At 43.5% G+C, this 21,268-nt stretch overlaps 1 protein-coding gene across 1 annotated transcript in view; it reads right to left on the bottom strand.

The window, feature by feature from the left end:
• The window catches only part of USP7 (ubiquitin specific peptidase 7), a 71,600-nt gene extending 51,148 nt beyond the window's left edge, over positions 1–20,452 (bottom strand). Inside the window, exon 1 of the mRNA XM_027742304.2 lies at positions 20,194–20,452. Within this exon, the coding sequence (XP_027598105.1) occupies positions 20,194–20,275 (82 nt within the window). The 5' untranslated portion in view covers positions 20,276–20,452. The remainder of the gene's footprint in view (positions 1–20,193) is intronic.
• Between the last annotated feature and the right edge of the window lie 816 nt (positions 20,453–21,268).

Here is a 21,268-nt window from a genome sequence, read left to right as displayed (position 1 = left end):
AGGTCTTCCTTTATCATTGGAGATTTGCTAAGACTGGTGTAGTTTTACCTCTTCTTCCTCATGCTTCCTGCTGTGTAGAGAAATGGGTAGATATGTAAAGTAGGTTCACAGGAATTTGACTCAGTGGTTACAGGTGGCTAGTAGTTCTGAGGCCAGGCTTTGGTGAGAAGAGGAAAAGACAAACATATGAGACTCAGGAAAATAACATTAAAAACTGTACACAACTGTGTAAAAGAAAGCAAGCACAGTTAACAGTATTTCCTTCTCATTTGACAACACAAACGAGTTTAAATTCAGGTTTCTTTGCTTCATAGTAAAAGAGTCTGAATCAAATATGCTCACAAGAAATCACTCCTTTTAGGATAACTATGGAACCTGTTTCAAGGATGGCTGTTATAGCAAAGCAGCATGAAATCACAGACCAAACCATCTGCAAACTTGATCTGGTAGTCCTATGGTGAATCTAGAAAAATGCAAAAACAGTGTCCTTGAGTTCACAGAGTGGTGATCTATCCCATGCCACTGGATCTACACACTGCCCAGCTGGGAGATCCTAGGACTTCCTAAGCACAGTATCCGAGTACATTGGTTTTGAAGTGGTGCTTCTACAATGAAAAACCACTACAGGCTCTAATTAGCACAGTGCACCAAGTACCAGAGCGACCTGAACTGTAATGTGGAAGCAGAAAGATATTGTTTGTACAGAAGAACTGTGAATAAAGCCTGTCCTGTGTGCTCCTTTGGCTTCTTCCTGTAACACATTAACAGGTTAAGAGTGAGGACAGAGCAAACAGACTAGATGCATTCCCATCAGAGAAAAGGTGACTAGAGGGGGGTATGGGATTTTCTACTATTTAAAATGCCCAAGGGGCTTTATATTAAATTACCAGAATGCAAATTTAAAGAAACAAACTCTGCTTTTCAGCCTTTTAGCACATCTTTCCTCAGTTATCCAGGACACTAGGGCCAGACGGACCCTTCCCTACCTGGTCATTACTGTTACAGCAGCCATTTGATACCTTTTATCATCTTTATTTTCTTTGTTGTAACTTCTTTACTTCTCCTATACCTTTTTAAGATGGAGGAGGGAAACCAGGCTGCACTCAGTGTTCAGGATGCAGAAGCACAGTGAACTTACACAAAGCATATATTATTCCCAGTTCATTTTCAAAGGCAAAGCAGTGAATGGAAGAAGACTCTATGAGGAGCAGTGAAAAGGCACAGAGGCATCGTGGCCAGGCTCAGACACCCTCGGGGTGTGCACAGCAGGGAAGGGAACTCACCATCCCTCCCCTGCACTCATGTTTAACATCAGCATCTGCTACCGACAGACCTCAAGACACCAGGTTAAACAATTTTGGCTCAATCCAGGGTGGCTAATCTTATGCAAATATGCAGGGTTTCCATAAAAACCTTTTGAACGTTCATACTGGGAAAACTTGTTACGAGCCTAAAGTTAAAAAAAAAGAAAAAAAAAACAACACAAAAACCAAAAAACAGTATTTTTGACTGAAAACACAGTTTTGCACCATCTATAGAACCGTAGGAAAAACGCTTTGGCAATAGGCGTTTTTATCACTTTTCACTCCAAATAAGAGCAGGCTCCATGTCCTGCTTCTCCTCCACTCCAAGGAAAACAAGGCCCTTCACGGAGGAGCACCCAGGGGCGGGGGGCAGGAGCAGCCCCGGAGGCGGCGGCGCTTCTGAGCGCTCCGTGCCCGTTTGAGGAGCCGCGCTCGGAGCCGCTCCGAGGGAGCAGCGCCAGGGAAGGGCAGGGCTGAACCAATTAGCGTGGGCTGCCCGTGCCGATAAATCCTAACCTCATGTCAGGGTCGCTTTTACAAGTCTAGATTAACCGTGGGGAAAACGACAACAACAATTAAACCATTCAAGGTTTGAGGTTTGGTTTGGGGTTGTTGGTTTTTTTTTTTGTTGTTAAGTCCTTTATGTGAACTGATACGCAGGCACACGTGCAGGGCCTGGGAACACAGGGACATTTACAGCTCCCTGCCGGTGACACAAGGAGCACTGCTGACAAAAGCATTGTTTTCTACTCAAATTCGGTTTTCATTTTGTTTAGTAACAGATACAGTAAATTACGATTTTAAGAGATTCCTACTATAAAAAAGAATCTACACTTTGGGTTAATTTTACCATTTGTTGTCACTGTAGTTAACAAGAAGTAATTATGCTTTTATCTAAAATCAACAACAGCAAAAAGAGAAAAACAAAAAACGTTCCTTTTTCAAATGGGATGCTTTATGAGGATCTAGAAAAGAAGTTGCTTTCTTGTTCTCCAAGACACGGATATTACTCTTCTATTTACTACCAGTTTCCCAAATTCCTGAAAGATGTGGTTCCCAGGAGCTTCTGAGGTGGTTACTTATTGAGCTCAATTTTCCAGCCTCATCTGCTAGCAATGTCCCCTGTTCTACAAAAATTTCACTGACCAAGGAGGACAAGCAGGGAATGACAGAGGATTTGGTGATGCCCCCACTTTGAGCAGGCAGAAGGCTCAGGGCTGGTGCCCGAGGCAGCAGAGGCTGTGGGGTGATTTACAACATCCCGCTCCCATTTGGAACAGAAATACCCTTCCCTACATCAGTGTCCCCATTTTGACTGGAGTCTCCATGAAGATTTTGGGGTCTGGATGCTCCCAAGAAACCACAGCCATGACATTTCTGGCCAACCTTAATTTACTAAAGCATCTGCAAGGTGGCTACTACTCTGCCTTCTCCTACTTTGTAGCATGAACACCAGCAATCATTAGAATAATTTTTAAAGCCTTCTGAAAGTCTTTACAAGAGAACCATTAAATCCCAAAGCAGTTTAGGCTTTTATCAGTATTCACTTTTGAATAAGATTTAACCTTTATTGTCCCTTTCCCTTCTTAGAGCAAACTTTCTACCCCCAAGTGTTAATTCAGGGAAATAATTATTTAGGCCCTGAGAAAGGAGATGATCATTGTTGTAAAATGTTCTGAAGATCAGGCTCCCTTTACTGCTTTGAAGATGAAAGTTACTGTACCAAAAACATCCAAAATTAGCACTAAACTGTGTTAATTATTTAATACTGTCTACGTAGTGAACAACTTTCTTCAAACAAGTAACACAGCTGAAAAACTGTTTTGTATGGAAACTTGGGTGTTTGCCTTCACTATTTACCAAGGAATTCTTAAAAGAACTCAGAACAGGAATTTTATAATCCTCAGTTAAGCACTCCACTGGCAATTTTATCACTTTTTCTTTGTCAGCAATTTTAAGTCACTTTTTTTTTAACTGAAAACAAAAGAAAACTTTTAAGTGACTAAAAAAGCTTCTTTCCTGTTTAACTATTCAGTGTTAAACAGCCAACCAGCTGTTCTGGTGCCAAACAGGCTGCCACGGGACCACGAAACCAAGTCCCCATATTAGCTAAGCAATCCCAATCAGAAATGAAGTTATACTTTGTATTCTAGAGACAACAACACACATACGAAAAAAGGGCCAACCACACATACATTTTGAGGCTAACTTGCTTTTCCAAATCCTAACACAAATGCACTGAAATCCATGAGGCAAAGAAGATGCCGTGTACTCCTGTGAACAGCTCCAAAACCAAGCGACTTGGAATACAACCAAGCATAAAAAAGAACCTACAGATAAACACTGGAACACCTGTAAAGCAGCAATCTTTTAAAACTACTCTATATCACAGACAGAGCTTCTTGAACCCTGCACATCATACAGTAACATTTGCACTGCAAACTTCAAAACTACACAGTTTATGGAAACGACTATTTCAGAAACAGAAATGTGAAATGAGAGCTGGCACCTCTGTAATTTAGATTTCATCTTGCAGTGCAACCAACTGGCAAGGGTGGAGGGATGATGATGCTTCTGATGGAGTTTATTGTACATGCTGAGGTTCTTGGACATCTCAGTGCTCTCAATAATGTCCTGATGTGTCACCACCCCAAATACACCACATGCAAATTAGTTTTCCCCTGAAAAGGGAGACAAAACAAATTGGTGAAAATTCTTCTCCTTTTTCTATGGAAAACCAGTAACCCCACCTGTGGTAGCAGTTATAATTAGCACATTTTTGATGAAAAATACATTCTGAAGAGGAAATTGTACTCCACCGCTCACATGCTTGTTGCATATTTACTCTCTTACTACATATTACGTTTTATTTTTTGTTTCATGAGTCAAATCCTCAGACAGTGTTTCAGTAGCTTTCTGGTCAACTATTCTTAGAGAATAAGGCAACAAAACAGACTTGAAAACACATTTTAGAACAGCTGACTGTTGCGTGTCACCCACTGAATGACATCTTTCTTATGCTTTCCAGAACACCCTAATTCCAGAAATACACTCCCAATTTCAATACTCTTTTCTTTCTGGCAAATCTTCCCAACTACTTCTATTTTTGCTCCATTGCTAACGCCACTCATCTGAAGCAAATTTTGAAGACTTCCAAAATTAATTGCTGCCTTCCTGCCCTGCCCTGGCTAGGAGCTGGGATAAACACCACTACCAAATCGAGCTGTATCTCAAATTCCTTATCCTATTGACGATGAAAGCTTCTTCCTTTGTCTCAGGAAAACCTAAAGTCCCCTTTCTCCACACCCTGTTGTTTTTCTCTCTAATAATGTAGCATTTGTGGTCTGTGTCATCCTCAGCCACTACAAACTCACACACAGCTGGGATGGAAACCCTCACTACTCACACTTCTTTTGCTCTAGCTACTCCATTTACATTTCCTGCTATAACTTTTATCCCACAAATGCTCTCACAGTTTTGAGTACATCTCTGGAGAACACAAAAGCAGATTTTTTTTGTCAGTCCTCCCCACTACTGGATCCTCATCTCATTTCCTCTCTTTTTCCTGGACTATTTTTCCAGGACTTCAGAACTGCTGTTTTCATTGAAGGGGTGTGAGCATGGGACAGGGCACGGCAATGGATCACAGGGGAGGAGAGGAAAATAAATCCAAACACAGAGGTACACCACAAACTGTCTACTGTGTGATTCCTGGCACTTCCTCAGCTCCAGACCTCTTTCACCAAAAAAATTCAATTAAGAAGCCGTAAGGATGTTTCTCCTTTCAGACGGAGAGAGAACATAACAGAAGAAATCTTGCTTAAGAAATAGCAGTACATATAGAAAAAATATCTAGTGTGCATTATTTGCAGGTTTTTCATCTAAAAGTCACTAATTTTTTAGTACATTAAACTCACAGAATTGAAGCAGAGATCTCCAATTTAAATACCATTACAGTTAAGTCTGACCCAAACCTGAAACAAGATCCAGATGCTACTGGTCAAAGTCAGAATAAGACCAGGATTGAAGAATTACTAGAAACAGTAATAATTTAACTGCAACTGTTATCCTTTCTGGAAGGGGAAACCTTTTTTCTGAAAGAAAGGAAGAGACATGCTGTGCCATTGCGATAACAAAAAAGAAGGGATATAAAAGACAATTAAAAACCCCAAAATTAAAATAGAGAGGGACCGAAAAGAGAATTATTTTAATGGTTATTTTACTGAAAATCATCAGGGAGGAGAAGCTGTTCTCTGGGACGCAGCACTCAGAGCAGTAAAGGGACCACACCGACCCTTTGAAACAATATTCAGTTAATTCACCTACAAAAACCAGGTGGCTACAAGTGGCAGTGTGCTGAGTGTACCTGGCTGGTAACACAACACTGGCATACTCCTAACAGCTAAGCTACACAAAAGGAAATTTATCTGTGCACATGTAACAGGAGAGTCTTTACCTGTTTAAGCTTGTTCACAAACCCCAGACACATTACATTTTCTAGGTTTTTACACAGTAGATTGCCTTTTCCCCCCATTACATCCTTCAACCATAAAAATGTTAAAATAAACATACATGTTTTGATTTGGTCTAATTCATATGGCTCAGCTCAGGTATTTTAATGTCCCTGTGGATGTTTTATTATTGATGCATTTTCAGCACACTTTCAGATCAAAGAAACACCACAAGACCAGAAAGAGAGAAACACAGACAAGGGATAAGGTGAGCACACATCTGTCTCACTTTGGCTTGGGTAAACAAGACACTTCACTAAATATCCAGATGATAATCAGTGGGATTATCATTATTATTATTATTATTAGCTGTATATCTCTGGGATTTTATCAGAGAACTTTTATCAAGCTGTACGATCTCCCCACACTGCCCTTCTCAAGGCAAAGCCCTGGGATTTAAGGCACCTGCAGCTGTATGGCAGGAGAGGAGATACACCCCAAGGAGCAGGCTGCACACACAGGAGAAATACCACATCCTCTACTGCTGGGGGGCACAATGCAGGACAAAAAGGTGCTTCTTCGCTGTACAAAACACTGTAAATGCCACCCTCTCTTCTTTGAAAATTAAAATATTTACTTCAAAGTGTTGACACAGAATAAATGACCCCAGAACAGAGAAACACCCTTCAACATAACTTACAGGCACCTGGGTTTAGCTCTTACTGTTGCTTCTGCCATCATATCTATCTAACAATGCAGTGTTCACAGCCAAATTTGTATTTAAAGTTGGGGGGAAGGGTATTTTCATTATTTTCTGCAAATCCTATTAGCAATCAACTCCCTGAATTCCACAGGCAAACAGAAAGGCTATAAATGTAAGAATTTCAATGCCAACAGTGCTTATCCCCTCACTTAGTACAATCCAGCACTCTTGAAGTCCGAGCACGCTCCTGCAACGTTCCTTCTCTGAACTCACCCTGCTGAGCTGCACAGGGAACATCCACCTGAATGCTGAGCTTCAGCTACTGAGGACAAGGGAAGGTTATTCCACATCCACCAGTAAATGCATTTGCACACATGCAAACTGAAACTCAAGACACAGAATCCTGGCATCCCTCTGCAGTTTGGGTTAAGGACCTGCCCTGAGTGACAAACTCAGGCTACCTGACAGCACTGCCTGCACTGCATTAACTGCCTGTTACCACTGCTGTTCTAGGGATGCTTTTACACCTTATTTTCCATTTAATTTTTTAATGTACAAATATAGAATTTTTAAAGAGAAAGGCATTTTGAATACAAAAAAGCCTGCTGGACATGCAGAGTTTCCACGTAATTTTCGTTATCAGTTTTAACAAGTATGCAAATAGACTGGTTCAAAGAAGATACAGCTTTCACACTTTCGGTTCTATAAATGAGGACTAAATCAGAAACAGCAGTATTGGTGTTATTTATAGAATTTAGTATTATTTTAGTACTACTGATGCTATTACTGTAAGTCAATTTACATAAATACTTCATCTGGGATCAAAGAAATGATCCTACACTTTATTTCATATACTAGTGTACTTGGTTTGGCCAGATCTCAGACCAAGATCAGCAGCTCAAGTGCCAGCAACACAGTTTCTCAACATCCAACAATCAGAATCCGTGTTTACGCAGGTTCACAGCCCTCGTGACGCTTTATATCTTCAGGTGAAAACAGAAAAGAGAAACAGCAGACAAAAAGCATGAGTTCTAGGTCATTAAGGATTTTCAAGGCTAGACTGCAATTGAGTTGTGTTCAGGAGCACAGAGAGGATCAGGGAAGACCACGGCAGGTACAGGGTGTACACAGACGGCAGGGACACAACGTAACAGCAGAGCTGTTCCTGCACTGCTGGGTCCTGCTGCTTTTAAACTTTTTATAATGGTAAATGTGCATTTCAGTGTAGCTCCAACAACTTAACTTCAGTCCTTATATTTGGTTATCATTGCTTGAAAGAAACATCTGAAAGAATTGATAAAGCTCTGTGGAAAGGAGAAGGTATTTCTCACCACTACAAGTGGCATATTTACAGCAATTTGTATTTTGTCCTAAATCTTACAACACAGCAAGTGGCTAAACAATCTGGGTAGGCCATAAATCAAACTATTCAGGTATATCCAGGTGCTGAACTACCATTAAAAGAGCATCTTAAAATAGCTTTTGCTGTTGAAGAAGATCACAGAGACGGTCCAAATTCTCTGCAGATCAAGGAGGCAGCTGCACACATTCAACCACAACACGACTTACACTTACAGAGGCACAGTAGGGTGAGCAAAGCATTCCGGCTCCCAGAAGATCCAAGCCCACTAAACATAAGCAAGTACACAGCTATCTTTTGAATCTAAGCTGAACCTAACTTCTGAAGTTAGCATATACCACTAGCAATTCCACGGTATCCATTTGAGGGCTGGCACCACTCCCTGCCTAGCAGGCAGTTAACACACCATCTCCTCAGGGGCAGCAGGGGAAAAGGAGCAGATATCCCTCCAGCCTCTCCTCTGCTCAGGTCCAAAGGGCATCTTGACAAGGCCACAACCAAGAACAAGGCACTCTTCCCAGCTGCCCACTTCTCCAGGTGCTCTTCTGAACCAATGATTCTTTTGGAAGCAGTGACCTATTTTCAAAGCTTCTTATCCCAGGACATCCCTTCCTCTACCTTTGGTGCACCCCCACCTGGGAAACACACCAAGCAGCCTTCTGCCATCCCAACAAGTCACCCAGCTGGGACATCTCTCCCAAGGAAAGAGTGTTGCCAGGAACAGGACAGTGTCCAGATTAACTGACCTGGCACACCACATGGCTATGGGGGTGCAATACATCCCCACTGGAGAAGCAAGTTACCAAATTAATAACCCCTTCCCAAATTTCTGAGCATGATGTAGAAATCAAAATTGCACACTACCAACAATGGGTTTACAACACCAAGAGTTTAACTAGCTTTTCACAATATGCAACTGTCCATATTTAGGGTAGAAATGAACCATAATTGTTCAACAACTCCACTCACTTAAAAAAATTTCTTACTTCAGAAAACACAAATATCTATTTACAAAGCTGCATCCTGCCAAAAATTTTAAATACTTTTATTATACACCTATGCTTTGATTTAATAAAGCATGCATCTGAGGTGGTTAATGCGCATTTCAAGGTATATTAAAAATGAGAGATCAAAAATTAGCATTTGCCCAGTTAATCTCTGCCAATATATTGCTCCAGTTACACTAACTAGACCCTGCCTAGCATTAAGCCTGTTGAGACTAAGCCAGTTTTACATTCTTAGGTCTAACCTGTGAATGTGATGCTAATAGCAATACTTTAAGCTGAATTCAATGTGACCAAAATTTCACACATCATTTTCTGTAAACTTTCCAGATCAGGAAGCAGGTCAACTCTGAAACTGCTTTTAAAAGATCCTGCTAAAACCCTGTATGATCCAACCACATTGCAGAAACCAGTGTCTCCTGTTCAGATTAGGACCATTGCAGTGGCCAGAGAATTTGGCTGATCCAACAACCACAGCAACCACCAACTCCAGGTCTGAATGTGACCTGGAAATTTTTATCCCTGTGCCGAAAATATCACAAGAAAAGCTAGTTTGGAGGCTAAAACCCCCACAAATACATTTAGATTATGATTTGAGGTAACTGTTTGACATTTTAATACATACTAAAAGTCAGAAAATAGTAACCCACTTAGTACAGGCGACAAAGCTGAAGATCCTTCAGATGCATCTCAAAGTTGGAAAATGCAAGGGACTACATTAAGCTACAAGGAACACCCTCGGGAGGGGGAAAGAAAAAAAAGGCAACAGAAGTGAAAACATCCAGAAGCAGACCTGTAATGGGAACAATTTCATCCCCAGAAGTGGTTTGCATCTGAGCAACATTCAATTTTTATAATGGTAAAACCATGTGTCTGCACTAAGAGCTCTGGAAGCTTGGATTTTATACCCTTGGAACTTTGTTACAGCCCTGCAATGCATTTCTTGGGAGAGACAGGTCCAGGTGTCAAATAAAGGGTCTTGGGATTGTTTAAAAAAAAAAAAGTCACAGAAGTATAGAAGTCATTAATGGTTTAAGTTTTCTCTTCCTCCTGCCTCCTCAGTCACATTGACCCACTTGTTTGTGGGGCCAAACAATAAAGCAGACTAGTGAACGGACCTAGGTTAAAAATAAACCCAAAATAAGGAAGTTATTTTAAATTCAGATCTCTTCATTCATCTCCTTATGAGCAAGGAGGCAAAAGGGAAGCACAGAGGTCAAAAAAATCCCCACTCTAGAAGATACCTCTTCTGTGTAGCAGTGCTAAAAGTGAACTACACATAATACTTCCCCTGGCCCCCAGCAGCATATAAAAGTAATCTGACATAATGAAGTCTGGTGTCCAGACCAAAATGCAGGAGCTTCCCTGCAGCTGGTGCTCATGTTGGGTTAGATTCCTCTTTCCTGCAGGCACTACTCAGGGCTGGACTGCTGCACAGCCACCTGAGACTGTGCCAGTCAGGAGAGACTCCTTGGATGTGGGAGATGTTGGACACTTCTGGTTCCAGGGGGGTCCAGCACACACACCTGTTAAGTGGGCTTCTGCTACACTGGTTAAAGCAAAAGTTAGGCAACAATAACAATAATAATCTTGAACAAAACGGGCCCTGAAGACATGCTAGAATTCAGTGCTACCAATACAACTTTACCAGCAAAAGCAAGTGTTTACATACTGGGACACAAGGCACTGGGAAGGCTCCCGTGGCTCATGTTCAGACCTTGACTAAGCTGTGCTTCAGCAATCATGTACTATTCTTGGATCTGACTTCAGTTTTGTTCTTCAGAGGTGCCATAAAGTATCAAAATTTTGATTCATCTTCATTATTAGCTGCAATATGGATTTACACAAACACTTCTGGGGCGGGCACGATTTGAAAGACAACAACCAGACAAACACCCTGACAGAACCACTTGAGGCAGGGGCTCTCACTGCACTCGTGTTAACACCTCTCAGTTCATTGCACTGCAGGATGCTGAAAGGTCTAACAGAATTAGCTGGAATGTTTCCTTAATCCAGCAAGAGAGGTCAGTGGCCAGTAAAGCTGAAGTGTTTTTATCCCAAGTTCAAAAGTCAGAAGATAGATGTCGAGGTTCCACACACCTTTCTTCAGTGGCAATGCCAACACACTCAGTCCCACCTCTGCACCCCGACCTTCCCCAGAGCCAGCTCAGCTCCTGCTCAGCTGCAGGGCCTGCAGAGCCCACTGGTTTCCCTCCTTATCTCCAGCAAAGCAGAGAGCACAGAACAGAATCATGGCTGAATTTGGTTGCTTATCAACAGGCTACTGACATGGGCAAAACCAGATCCGTTTTTGTGTAACTTGCTAATTGTTTTCCCTTTAATCTGTGCTATTATCAAAATCAAGAGAGGGTTTCCCCCAGCAGAGCTCCACTGGTAAGTAAAGGAGCTGCAGAGCTTTCCCTCCTTCAGAGGGAAACCCCAAGAATCCTTCCCAGTAAGGACCACATCCCTCTCACACCAACCCTCTCCTACTTTGGATGATACACTTCAGGGCACAGATTGTAAGTCAAAACATGAACCTGATGAACAAAACAAGTTAAAAAACAAGACAAGCCTGTTGAGGACAAGAAAATAGTTTAAAATCAATATGAAACAGATAATCAATAAGAAACAATTATTATAAAATCCTGTGGTTAAACTTTTAGAATTAACTACTTTTAAAGAAATTATTAGTAAGTTTTGATTTCTGGCAGACTTTATTTGATTTTTGTTTGAGCTTCATTGCTTATTTTTAGTTCCCACTTTCAGAAAGAAGGAAACAAAAAAAAGGAAAAACCCAGCCCTTAAGCTTATGGTTACTTTTGTAGCATGACAGAAATGCTGCAAAGTGTTATACTAGTTTTTAAAGGGACTGTTTTTCGGTGCAGGATGTAAGTCCAAGAAGTATCTGAAACAGACAAACTGAAAAAAAAGGAGATAAAAGCCACACAGGAAGCATGAGAAGAGGGAAAGGAAAGCAGAAGAAAATTGTGAAACACCACTACTCTAATTGCTACTGGCAGGGAGGGTTTTGCAGGTGGCTTGTGACCCACTGTTGAATTCATATAATTTACAGACACATTTGAGTTATCTCTGTGTTCAAACTTCTAATAGTATTTACTGCTCTCCACAATTAGCTTCACCCCTCGATATTATTAAGCAACTAACACTTAACCAGGTGAAAAATTCTTTAGAAAAGGTCAGTTCCTTGCTACTCCCAATGAAAAAGAAAATCTAACTATCTTTAGCTTGATTTAATGAACAATAAAAGAAGGTTCACACAGCCTCTGCTTAAGCAGATTTCTTTTTAAAACAAGTAGACCTCACATTGTCTTAGGACTTGAAGGCCCTGTACCCAAACAGCAGCACCTGATTGTTTAGTCAGCTCTAACTCTGTAAGAGGAACAAATTAACTAGTTATCTAAATGGGAGAATTAAGATATGCTGCAAAGGCAAACTTGTGTCCAAAAATTGTTACCTGATTATGCTCACCAGGAACATCTGGTGATATGTAACTGAGATGTATTTCATGACCACAGAACAGCAAAGAGTTTGCTGCATCAAGAGAAGTGGCTCTGCAAGCAGGGAGGAAGAATGCTCCATCTCCAAATGAAGGGATCTCAATTCTTGGAAAAAAGCAAAGGGGATGCAGAAACCACCACGCTCCAGAACTCCACCCTGACTGCCTGAAACAATGTATCTTTAGATAGGGGGAAGAAAAAGAAACAAACAAAAAATAAACTGTTCTCTCCCCAGACATTTCTTAATCTCTTCATTCTTGTCCAGTAATCAGAGACTATCAAGACAAAAAAATGCAACAGGTTACAGCCCAAAAACAGCATAGGGCTGAATAAGCATAGTCATACAGGGGCTGGGGCAGCCTGGTAGGACCAGATCCATAACAGTCCTGTCACAGCTGATGGATAAAACAGTGATGCATGGAAATACAGATCCCAGGTGCAGGGTGGCCTTTAGGATCCTAATACTTGCAAACCAGAAGGTTTGGATCACTACTATGTATCACTACTTAGACACAGTTTGTATCACTACTGTATATCTACAGACATATACAGAGATACAAACTCATTTATTATCTTACCTACTGGAGATGTAAAGTTCGTACATTTTAATTCACCAATTAGCCATTTTATGAAACAAACACCACGAATGCCTGATCTATTTATCAGAAAGAATATTAACCCACTAAGTTGTATTTAGAATTTAAAACCTTCACCAAGTTGTAACAGGCACCCTCATAGTTTTATCAAAATGTCTATCAAAGTTCTGTTGAACAATATCAGGGATATTAGAAAATAACACACTGAAACATATGGGAAGGAAAATCTCTGTTGTGGAAACACACAACCATTCCTTTCTTCAAACACAGCTCAACAGAAATTCATCCAATTGTTGTATTAGTATAACATCACATTTGGAGCCCTAAACCAAAACTGTCCCTAGATCCTTGCAAAAACTCACACGCACAGCTGGAGATGCCGTATTTTAAAAAAACATCCTTACAGTTGCACCTTGTGAAATCACCAGATGATCAAGCTTAGAGCTCGGTCAACACCAATGATACTCCTACACATCCTTTGCTATTTACACTAGGAAAAGAGAAATTATGAAAAATGACCTTAAGAATTTTCACAGATTTCTGCATTTAAAGCAAGTTCTACTGGAGAGCATTCAACCCCTTCACACAGAAAATATAAAGCCCCAAGTTCTCTTTTCCAGCACTTTTATGTTTCATATCAAAGAGATGTGACTGTATTAAAAAAAAAAAAAAAATCATCACCTTTCCCAGGCTGCAAAACACTGCAGTACTGCTAAAAAAATATCTATTTTGCACTTTCTTCTCATATGACATCCCAGCTCTCCATCCACACCATCTTCCTCTGGCTCACAATATGCTCTGTAGTGCAAGGTAAGGTGTTGGTTGTGGAAAACTGTGGTGTTCAGGATACCTGGAAGACTGTCTATCTCCACATACCAGCACATAGGCAAGGATAAGCTGAAGTACCAGCGTTTTCTCTTCCCCAGTTTAAATAGGATGTTCCTGGCACACATCTCCCCTGAGCAGTATCATTCTGGAGCTCCCTTTACAGCTGCAGTCAAGGAGAACTCCAGGTTTTCAGGCTCTGAACATCCTGTTCTAAGATGTTTGATGCTACAAAGCATGATGGTTTTGTTTAAATCTTCGCTGTTAAGTGGGTCTGGAGTGACTTATTTCAGTAATGTTTAAAACAGCTGCCACACAGCAAATAGCAATTAAAAACACTAAGTGAGCCATGCTGCACTGATTGCAGCAGGGAATTTTAGTTTTCTCAAAATTTATCACTTAGTTTTAATCTCCACATTTTTAAGATATTTTGTTTAACAAGTATGCACATGCTGGACAATCAAGCTGGGTTATTCCAGATGCATGTTAAGTCCAATATGAAACAGTTTTTGGATGTATTTTTAAATTCTGAAGAGAATCTCAAAGATTCCTAGGCACTACAGTAAAAGGCTAACAGAGTCTTCCCCAAACTGGAAATAGTCAGCACAGTATTTTCAAAATCCATCTACTAATTTCCAGAAGCTTGATTATTTCTTGTTGACAAAAGCTCAGCCTTCTAGGCAATCTGGGCAAATCAAAGTCAGAATCAGACATTATTTCCAAGCTGACCATTCTTCATTTTGCTGGCAAGACATTCAAATGCCATCCAATGTTTTTAAACTTACAGAGCTTGTTTTACTACAACCAGCAAGCCAAGCTGAAAAATTAATGGATTAGCAGAAATATTCAAATGTGTTAAGTCTAAGCCTGCAACAATATGCACAGATACATTATGCCACAGCACTGATTAGGTGCACTTTCACTCTTTTTACTAGTATATGAAATTAAAACGCTAAAACTGCTGCAGCAAAATACATTAAGTGACCAATGAAAAAAGTTTCAGAAAACAACACTGTATCTGTAATAACGTGACAAGTAAGATAGCCAGTCTCCAGCCCCCCTTCTACTTGTCAAAACACTTTCTAATAACTGTTAATCCTGTTGCTGGCAATGTCAAACTAGCACGTAGTAGATCTTGACTATATTAATATATATATGTATTTGAGGGGGAAAAGCACATTTGCTATGGATTCCTAATGCCTTGTATTGCAAGTCACCAATTTTACTCTGTCACAACCAATGTCCTACAGCCCCAAGATAAAAAGTTAAATTAAAGCAAGTGATCTGAGACACCTCAAAGCACAAACTAACGCAAACAATGTCCTATTTTAAATTTATTATCATTCAAGAAAAATTGGATGCTTTGCAAGCTTTAAACCAGTTTATTTTCACCCTTACCCCAAATATCGAATGATGTCATGCAAGATGTACTGGCTAAACTGGTTTAACTGCTACAGGCTGGATGCACTGTTTAGATTTGCTTGTAATAAATTACTTAGCAGCAATGGAAGTGATTCAGTTAGTTTTAGACAATTATCTTCATCTGCTTCTTTAAAAGAGAGTTTGTAACTCTATTACTGCTACACACACAACTTGACAACTTGCTATTTTACTTCCTCTACCTGCCTAGGAACAACAGGGAGCAGATTTCACCACTCAGGCAATGCCTTGGAACAACTGGAGTGTAGTAAGGAAGTCTGAGATATACAGTTAACTCTGAGAAGCAATCTGTGCTTCCCTCAGAAGTTCACACACATTTCTCACTATTCCACTATTTCCACTTCTCCTTCACAGAAAGTTTAACAAATCTGACGACCTATGGAGCACCCAGTTCATGAAGAATGCGCAGAAGAAAATCCAGACACAGAGTTTCTACTGCTCTTCAGAAGTCACCAATGCCACTTTCCTGGTTGGCATGAAGTGGTTATTTGGCAGTGATCCAATGCACATCTTTTCCCAAGGCTGAGCACACTGTTTCCAGAGCCACTAAACACAATCATTACTGGGAGCAAGAGGCCAGGCCTGGTGCTTCACTCTAGGTATAGCCTCAAAATTAACCTAATTTTGCTTGTTGGCTACTGCATCAGCATCTTTATCTTCCCTCACTTGACCATCATCTATTTCATGGAAAAATGTCAAGGCTGGAGAGGGGAAGGGGCAGAAGGAACATATAAACCAGCAGATACCCACAGCCATATAATGAATTTAGTCTGAATATTCTCCTCTCAAACAGACAGCCCCATTCTATCACCACCCGACCAGAAGCAACATAGACAGCAAAGGAGCTCAGGAAAAAAGAGGGATACAGGCCTTCAGGAGAAAGGCATGGAAACAAGGAAAAAAATAAACGAACACTGTGTTATGTATGCAAATGATACTAAATTGCCAGGAATTGAGAATACTAATGAGGACAAAATATGAGAGGGAAGCAAGCAGTCAGAAGACAGGCAAAAAAATAATTTCAGTACTTGAGACCAGTATCATACAGTGGGTCAGAAATCTAGCAAATTCTGCCAGTAATAAACAACAGCAAGGAATACAAATTTTCGGCTGCATGGAAACTGCAAAAAAGTGCAATTTTAAACTCTTCACATACATACAGACATGTCAGGTTTTTTCTTGGCTTTGTTTGTAAATATCTGGCATCATTTCACCTGCAATTCAAATTTCAATTTCAAATTGCCCTAACTGAGGAAAAACTTATAAGATGGCATTGCCTGAGAGGCTGCAGAGCTGACACAAGGAGAGAATACAAGTGTGTGACCAGAAGTCCCAGTCACTCCATGTTCCTGGACTGTGACACTGCCTTGCTAAGCCTATGCTGGCTACTTCAGGAAAGAAACTTCCCTAATGGGAAACACACGTACATAGGTAACTATGGGCAGAGGCTGAACCTACAGAAAAACAGATTCAAATTATAAACATTGTATAATTATAAACAGGGGGAACTTATAGTTATTAAGCTGCAAATGAGACTTACTATGAAAGAACTTTTTGAAATAGGTAACTGTACATTTGTATTAAGCCGAGTTCTTTGAAGCTCACACATTTGTGAAAAGATGTTACAAAGGAAGTATATATAAAGTATCAGACTTGGATTCAATTACACTTTATAGAGTAACTCACTAGCAACACAGGAGCCCTAATTCTTCGCATGATAAAGCAAACTACACAGCCTACTTACAGCACAGAAAAACTATTATTTATTTCTTCCTCTGAATTTATTTAGCATAAAAATAAACTCTTCAGAATTTCTACAGGATAATTTACTAATCACCACCCCAAACTGTTAATTTATCTAACACCCAGGCACCAACGGCTCATCTGCACACTCCCACTCTGTTTCGGCCCAAAGGCAGCCTCGGCAGCCAGAATCACATGCTTTTATGCAGCAATGAATAAATGAGGGGTGCACCCAAAATCCATGACTAGAGACAGAATTTGGCCAGGTAACTGTGAGCATCTGTGCCACCACAAACAGCCCTTCTTGCTCCTTCTCATGCCAGCGCCAAACCTTCTCCACATTCTTACCACACTAAGCAGGGCTGAAGGGTGAATCAAATTAAAAACCTGAACTACATTTTAAACACACACACACACCCACCCCCTCCTGCTTTTTTGTTTGTAACACTCACAGGGAAGTGCACTAGGTGTGGCACAGAGGTGAAAACCAGCAGCAGCAAACACTGTGTTTATCCAAGTGTCCTCTCAGCTCGAGAAGGGTTTGTCTTCAGCTGCAGGGACACCACTGTGCTCAGAAACCTCAAGTTTCTCTGTCCACATATCACTACTGCCAAGGCTCAGCAAGGCTAAAGCTGATTACTAACAACACCCACAGGTAACAAGACTAAATACCCAAAGAGGTGACTGGGATCACCACAGCATTCTGACAAGTACTGCAAGCAGGTGAGGCTGCATCACACCTGGTCCTGCTGAGTAGGTACCTGCCCCTTACCATGACTGTCATTGCTTCTTTCCTGCAGAGATTAATTTTTCTTTCTATAGGGAATGTCTTCATCCCTCACAAAGTCTGATAGCCCTTGCCAGTACTACTTTCATTTACACCGAGTGTCCATAAGGTCACCAAGGAAGAGTAAATTAGTCATAAGGGAAAGGGGAGGGGAAAAAACAGGGACACGAGAGCAGATGCTCAAAATACCATATTTAATTGAATCCTGAAGAGTTTAATGCCACACTTCGATTACTATGCCTCATCAAAACTTGTTCATCTGGTGTAGCTGTACACAGACTAAGCAAACCTTCACATAATTCAAAATCAAGATGTGCAATTTTCCACTGCGCATTCTTCACATACCTCCTAAATCTAACGTGATCACTCACTGAAGAATGGCATCCAGCACTGCTCTGTGCACGTTAAAATTACGCTAACTACATGTTATTAAGTCTTTTCCTCACTGCTTGAAAACATCTTTAAAGAAAGCACAAACACCCATATATTAAGATGATGAACACTGTTTTACGCACTAAATGAATATATACCCATGATGCCAACTTTTAATAAAAGTTAGCAATAATCTGATCTCTGATCAGAGATCAGATTTCTCAAGAAATTCTCATTTCATATTTGTCAAGAAAAATCAAGTATTAGAACAAATCTCCAAAGGCTGAACTTTTTTGGTTTTGTTTTTACATAAATGGACAGTTCTGTAAAGTTTCACAAACTAGCAAGTTTGTCATCTCACCTGGAATCAGCTGTGTGTGGCCTAATAGATTTCAAATAGATTTCTGAGACAATGATTTATTCTTAGTGTCCCTATGTTGGTATGTGCAGAGAGTCTTTCCTCACCCTTCCAACAGAGGTGGCCCCCAGTGTGATTTTCACAACCATCACAGGGACTTCTGCTTGTATTTTGAACTCCTGTATCCCCACTAGCAGAGGGGATGCAATCCAGAGAAGTTCAGGACACCTTTAAACTGCATAAATATGTTCAGCATGTCACAATGAAACCAGCACGGTGGAGCATCTAGCCCATAAAATTCAAAATTAAACCAGTAAATGCAGTCAATATTCTAAAGGACTTGAAAAGGACATTGAGAAAATGCAGATTGCTAAAGGCTAACAAACAATCTGCTGGAAACTGTAACACACAAGATGTTTATATTTGTATGCATATAAGTATGAGGTATATTTTAAATCACCTCCTTTTACATATTGGCCCCACTGTACGTAAACACCAGTCTGGAGACTTTCCTAAAACAAAACTAAAAACAGTCACTCCGATAGTAAATAAGTTTTAGCTATTATTGTATGAAGTAGATACTCGTGTTTAAGAAAGCAAAGCTTTATGTAATGACCTTCTAATCTTGAAATGTAATCTCACAGTCACTGTGACAAACTTCCACTAAAACACCTCCGCTCCTCCCGATTTCAATGGCTATTATTTAGCAGAAAGGTACATTTACTAAGTCGATTGCCACGTTTTCATGCAAAATATCTTGTGTTGGCGGATATTTATGTCGCTGTTGATTAAAGCGGCCGTAGGAGAATTGGCATCTTCACAGCCAAGCATCCTAAACGATATTTAGGTAGTTGGTGATTTTGACCTCCAAGTCAATCGGTACGAGCAGCTCACACTGTGCCTGTCCTTCCTTCGGGAACGAAACCCCGCCGCACACTTGCCCAAAAAAATAATTTTACAGCGTTGAATTGGGACGGAGGGTGTTGTTCAGAGGAGGGGGAGGGTGTGTAAAAACAACAACACAGCGCAGAAAAAAAAAAAAAAAAGGAAAGAGCGGGGGGGGGGAAAAGGCACCACTGGAGCCTACACCGGACGGGGGTAGGGAACATGCAAACGTAGTGCCTCCTTTATGGAGCCAGCGCAACTGCATGACGGTGCAGGATGCGGGCCGCGGGCTGTGCAGGCGCTACACATGGCCAGCGCTGCCCGCCGACCCGCGCAGGCCCGGCCGACAGCGGGTTCTGTAAATAACCCTCGGAGGGTTAATTAAAAATGGCGAGCAGCGTGGCTGCCTGCATACAATGAGCGGCCGGGCAGGGCAGGGCTGCAGCCCCCCGCCCGCCCCAGGCAAAACCCTCCCCCGGAACCGCCGCAACTACTTTGCCCGGACCCCCCCGGCTCGCCCCCCACGCCCCGCGGGAGGCTCCGGGGGTCCCGAGGCTCCTTTTGTAGCGGCGCTTCCCTCCCCCTCCCGCGGAGCGAATTCCTGCGGAGCCCCCCCGGGCCGCCTCCCCCGGCCCCGCATCGCAACTTTCGTTGGAGCCCCCGGGGCAGCGCTGCCCGGTACCCCCGGAGCCGGGCCCGGCGGGAGCGGCCCGGGCACAGCGTGTTTACCGCGGAGGGCGGCCCGGGACCCCCGAGGGGACGCGGCGGCGGGGGAGCCCCCGGGAGCGGGGGCAGAGGGGGCGAGGGGGGAAACTCTCGGCGGAGTTGAGGGCGCGGGCTTTACCTTCCATCTCCATGTCCTCGGGCTCGCTCAGCTGCTGCTCCCCGGGCTTCTGGTGCTGCTGCTGCTGCTGATGGTGGTTCATGTCGGGCTGGGGCTGGGGCTCGTTGGCGACGGCGGGCTGGGCCTTTCCCGCGGGGGGCTGCGGGCCTGTGTCGGGAGGGGAAGGGGCGGAGGAGCGGCGGGGCCTCGGCAGCGGCCGGGACTGGGCGCCCGGCTCGAGGGGCTGCGGCGGGGCTCCGGCGAGCAGGGAGCGGGGCGCCGGCGGAGGCAGCGAGACGCGCACGTATTTGCTCGCTATTCGCCCAATCTCGGCGGCGGCACCCGGTCGGGGGAAAGGGGCTGGGAGGAGGGACCGGCCGGGGGCGGCGGCAGCGGCGGCGGCTTCCCCGGGGGCCGGAGGGGAGGGGACCGGGAGGGGGGGACGGGAGACCCGGAGTCAGGGCCCGGCGGCGCCCGGCGCTTCCCCTTCCCCCGGCGAGGTGTCCGCGGCGCTGCGAAGTCCGGGAGGCGCCGCGGGGCCCCTGCCGTGCCCTCCCGCCCCCCCCGGCGCCCCGGCACCGCCGCTGGCCGACGCCCGGCTCGCCGCTCCCGGCCCGCGGGCCGCCCCCGTCGCCCGAGCCCCGGCGCGCTGCTGCCGCTCCGCCGCCGCCAGCGCTCGGTGCCTCAAAATGGCGGCTGCGGTAACGCCGTGAAATGTCACATCCGCATGAGGGGGAACAGCCCCGCAGCCGGGGAGGGAGGGAGCGAGGGAGGGGAACAGCGCCGCGGCCGCCGCCGCCACAGGAGGCCGGAGGGGCGGGGACAGGGACAAGGGGGCCGGGCCGGCGCTGCCGCCGCGGCCTCCCCGCAGGGCCGCCGCCACCTGCGCGGGGAGCGCCTCCCGCTCCGCCGGGCCCTCGCGGCGGGGACCCCGCTGTCCTCCCGGCCCCTCCGCCCGGCGGGGGCCGCGCTCGCCGCGAGGGAGCGGAGGGAGCCCCGCACAGTCCCGCACCGACTGCGGCCGCCTCGCGCCGGGCCCGCTGGGCTGGTTCCCCCCTCGCGGGTGTGGGGCTGCCCCGCTCGTAGGGCACGGACA

The sequence above is a fragment of the Pipra filicauda genome, unplaced genomic scaffold (genome assembly GCF_003945595.2).
Source record: "Pipra filicauda isolate LSUMZ 115617 unplaced genomic scaffold, ASM394559v2 scaffold290_size937220_pilon, whole genome shotgun sequence".
Taxonomy (NCBI): domain Eukaryota; kingdom Metazoa; phylum Chordata; class Aves; order Passeriformes; family Pipridae; genus Pipra; species Pipra filicauda.
This window is presented reverse-complemented; position numbering and strand designations above follow the sequence as displayed.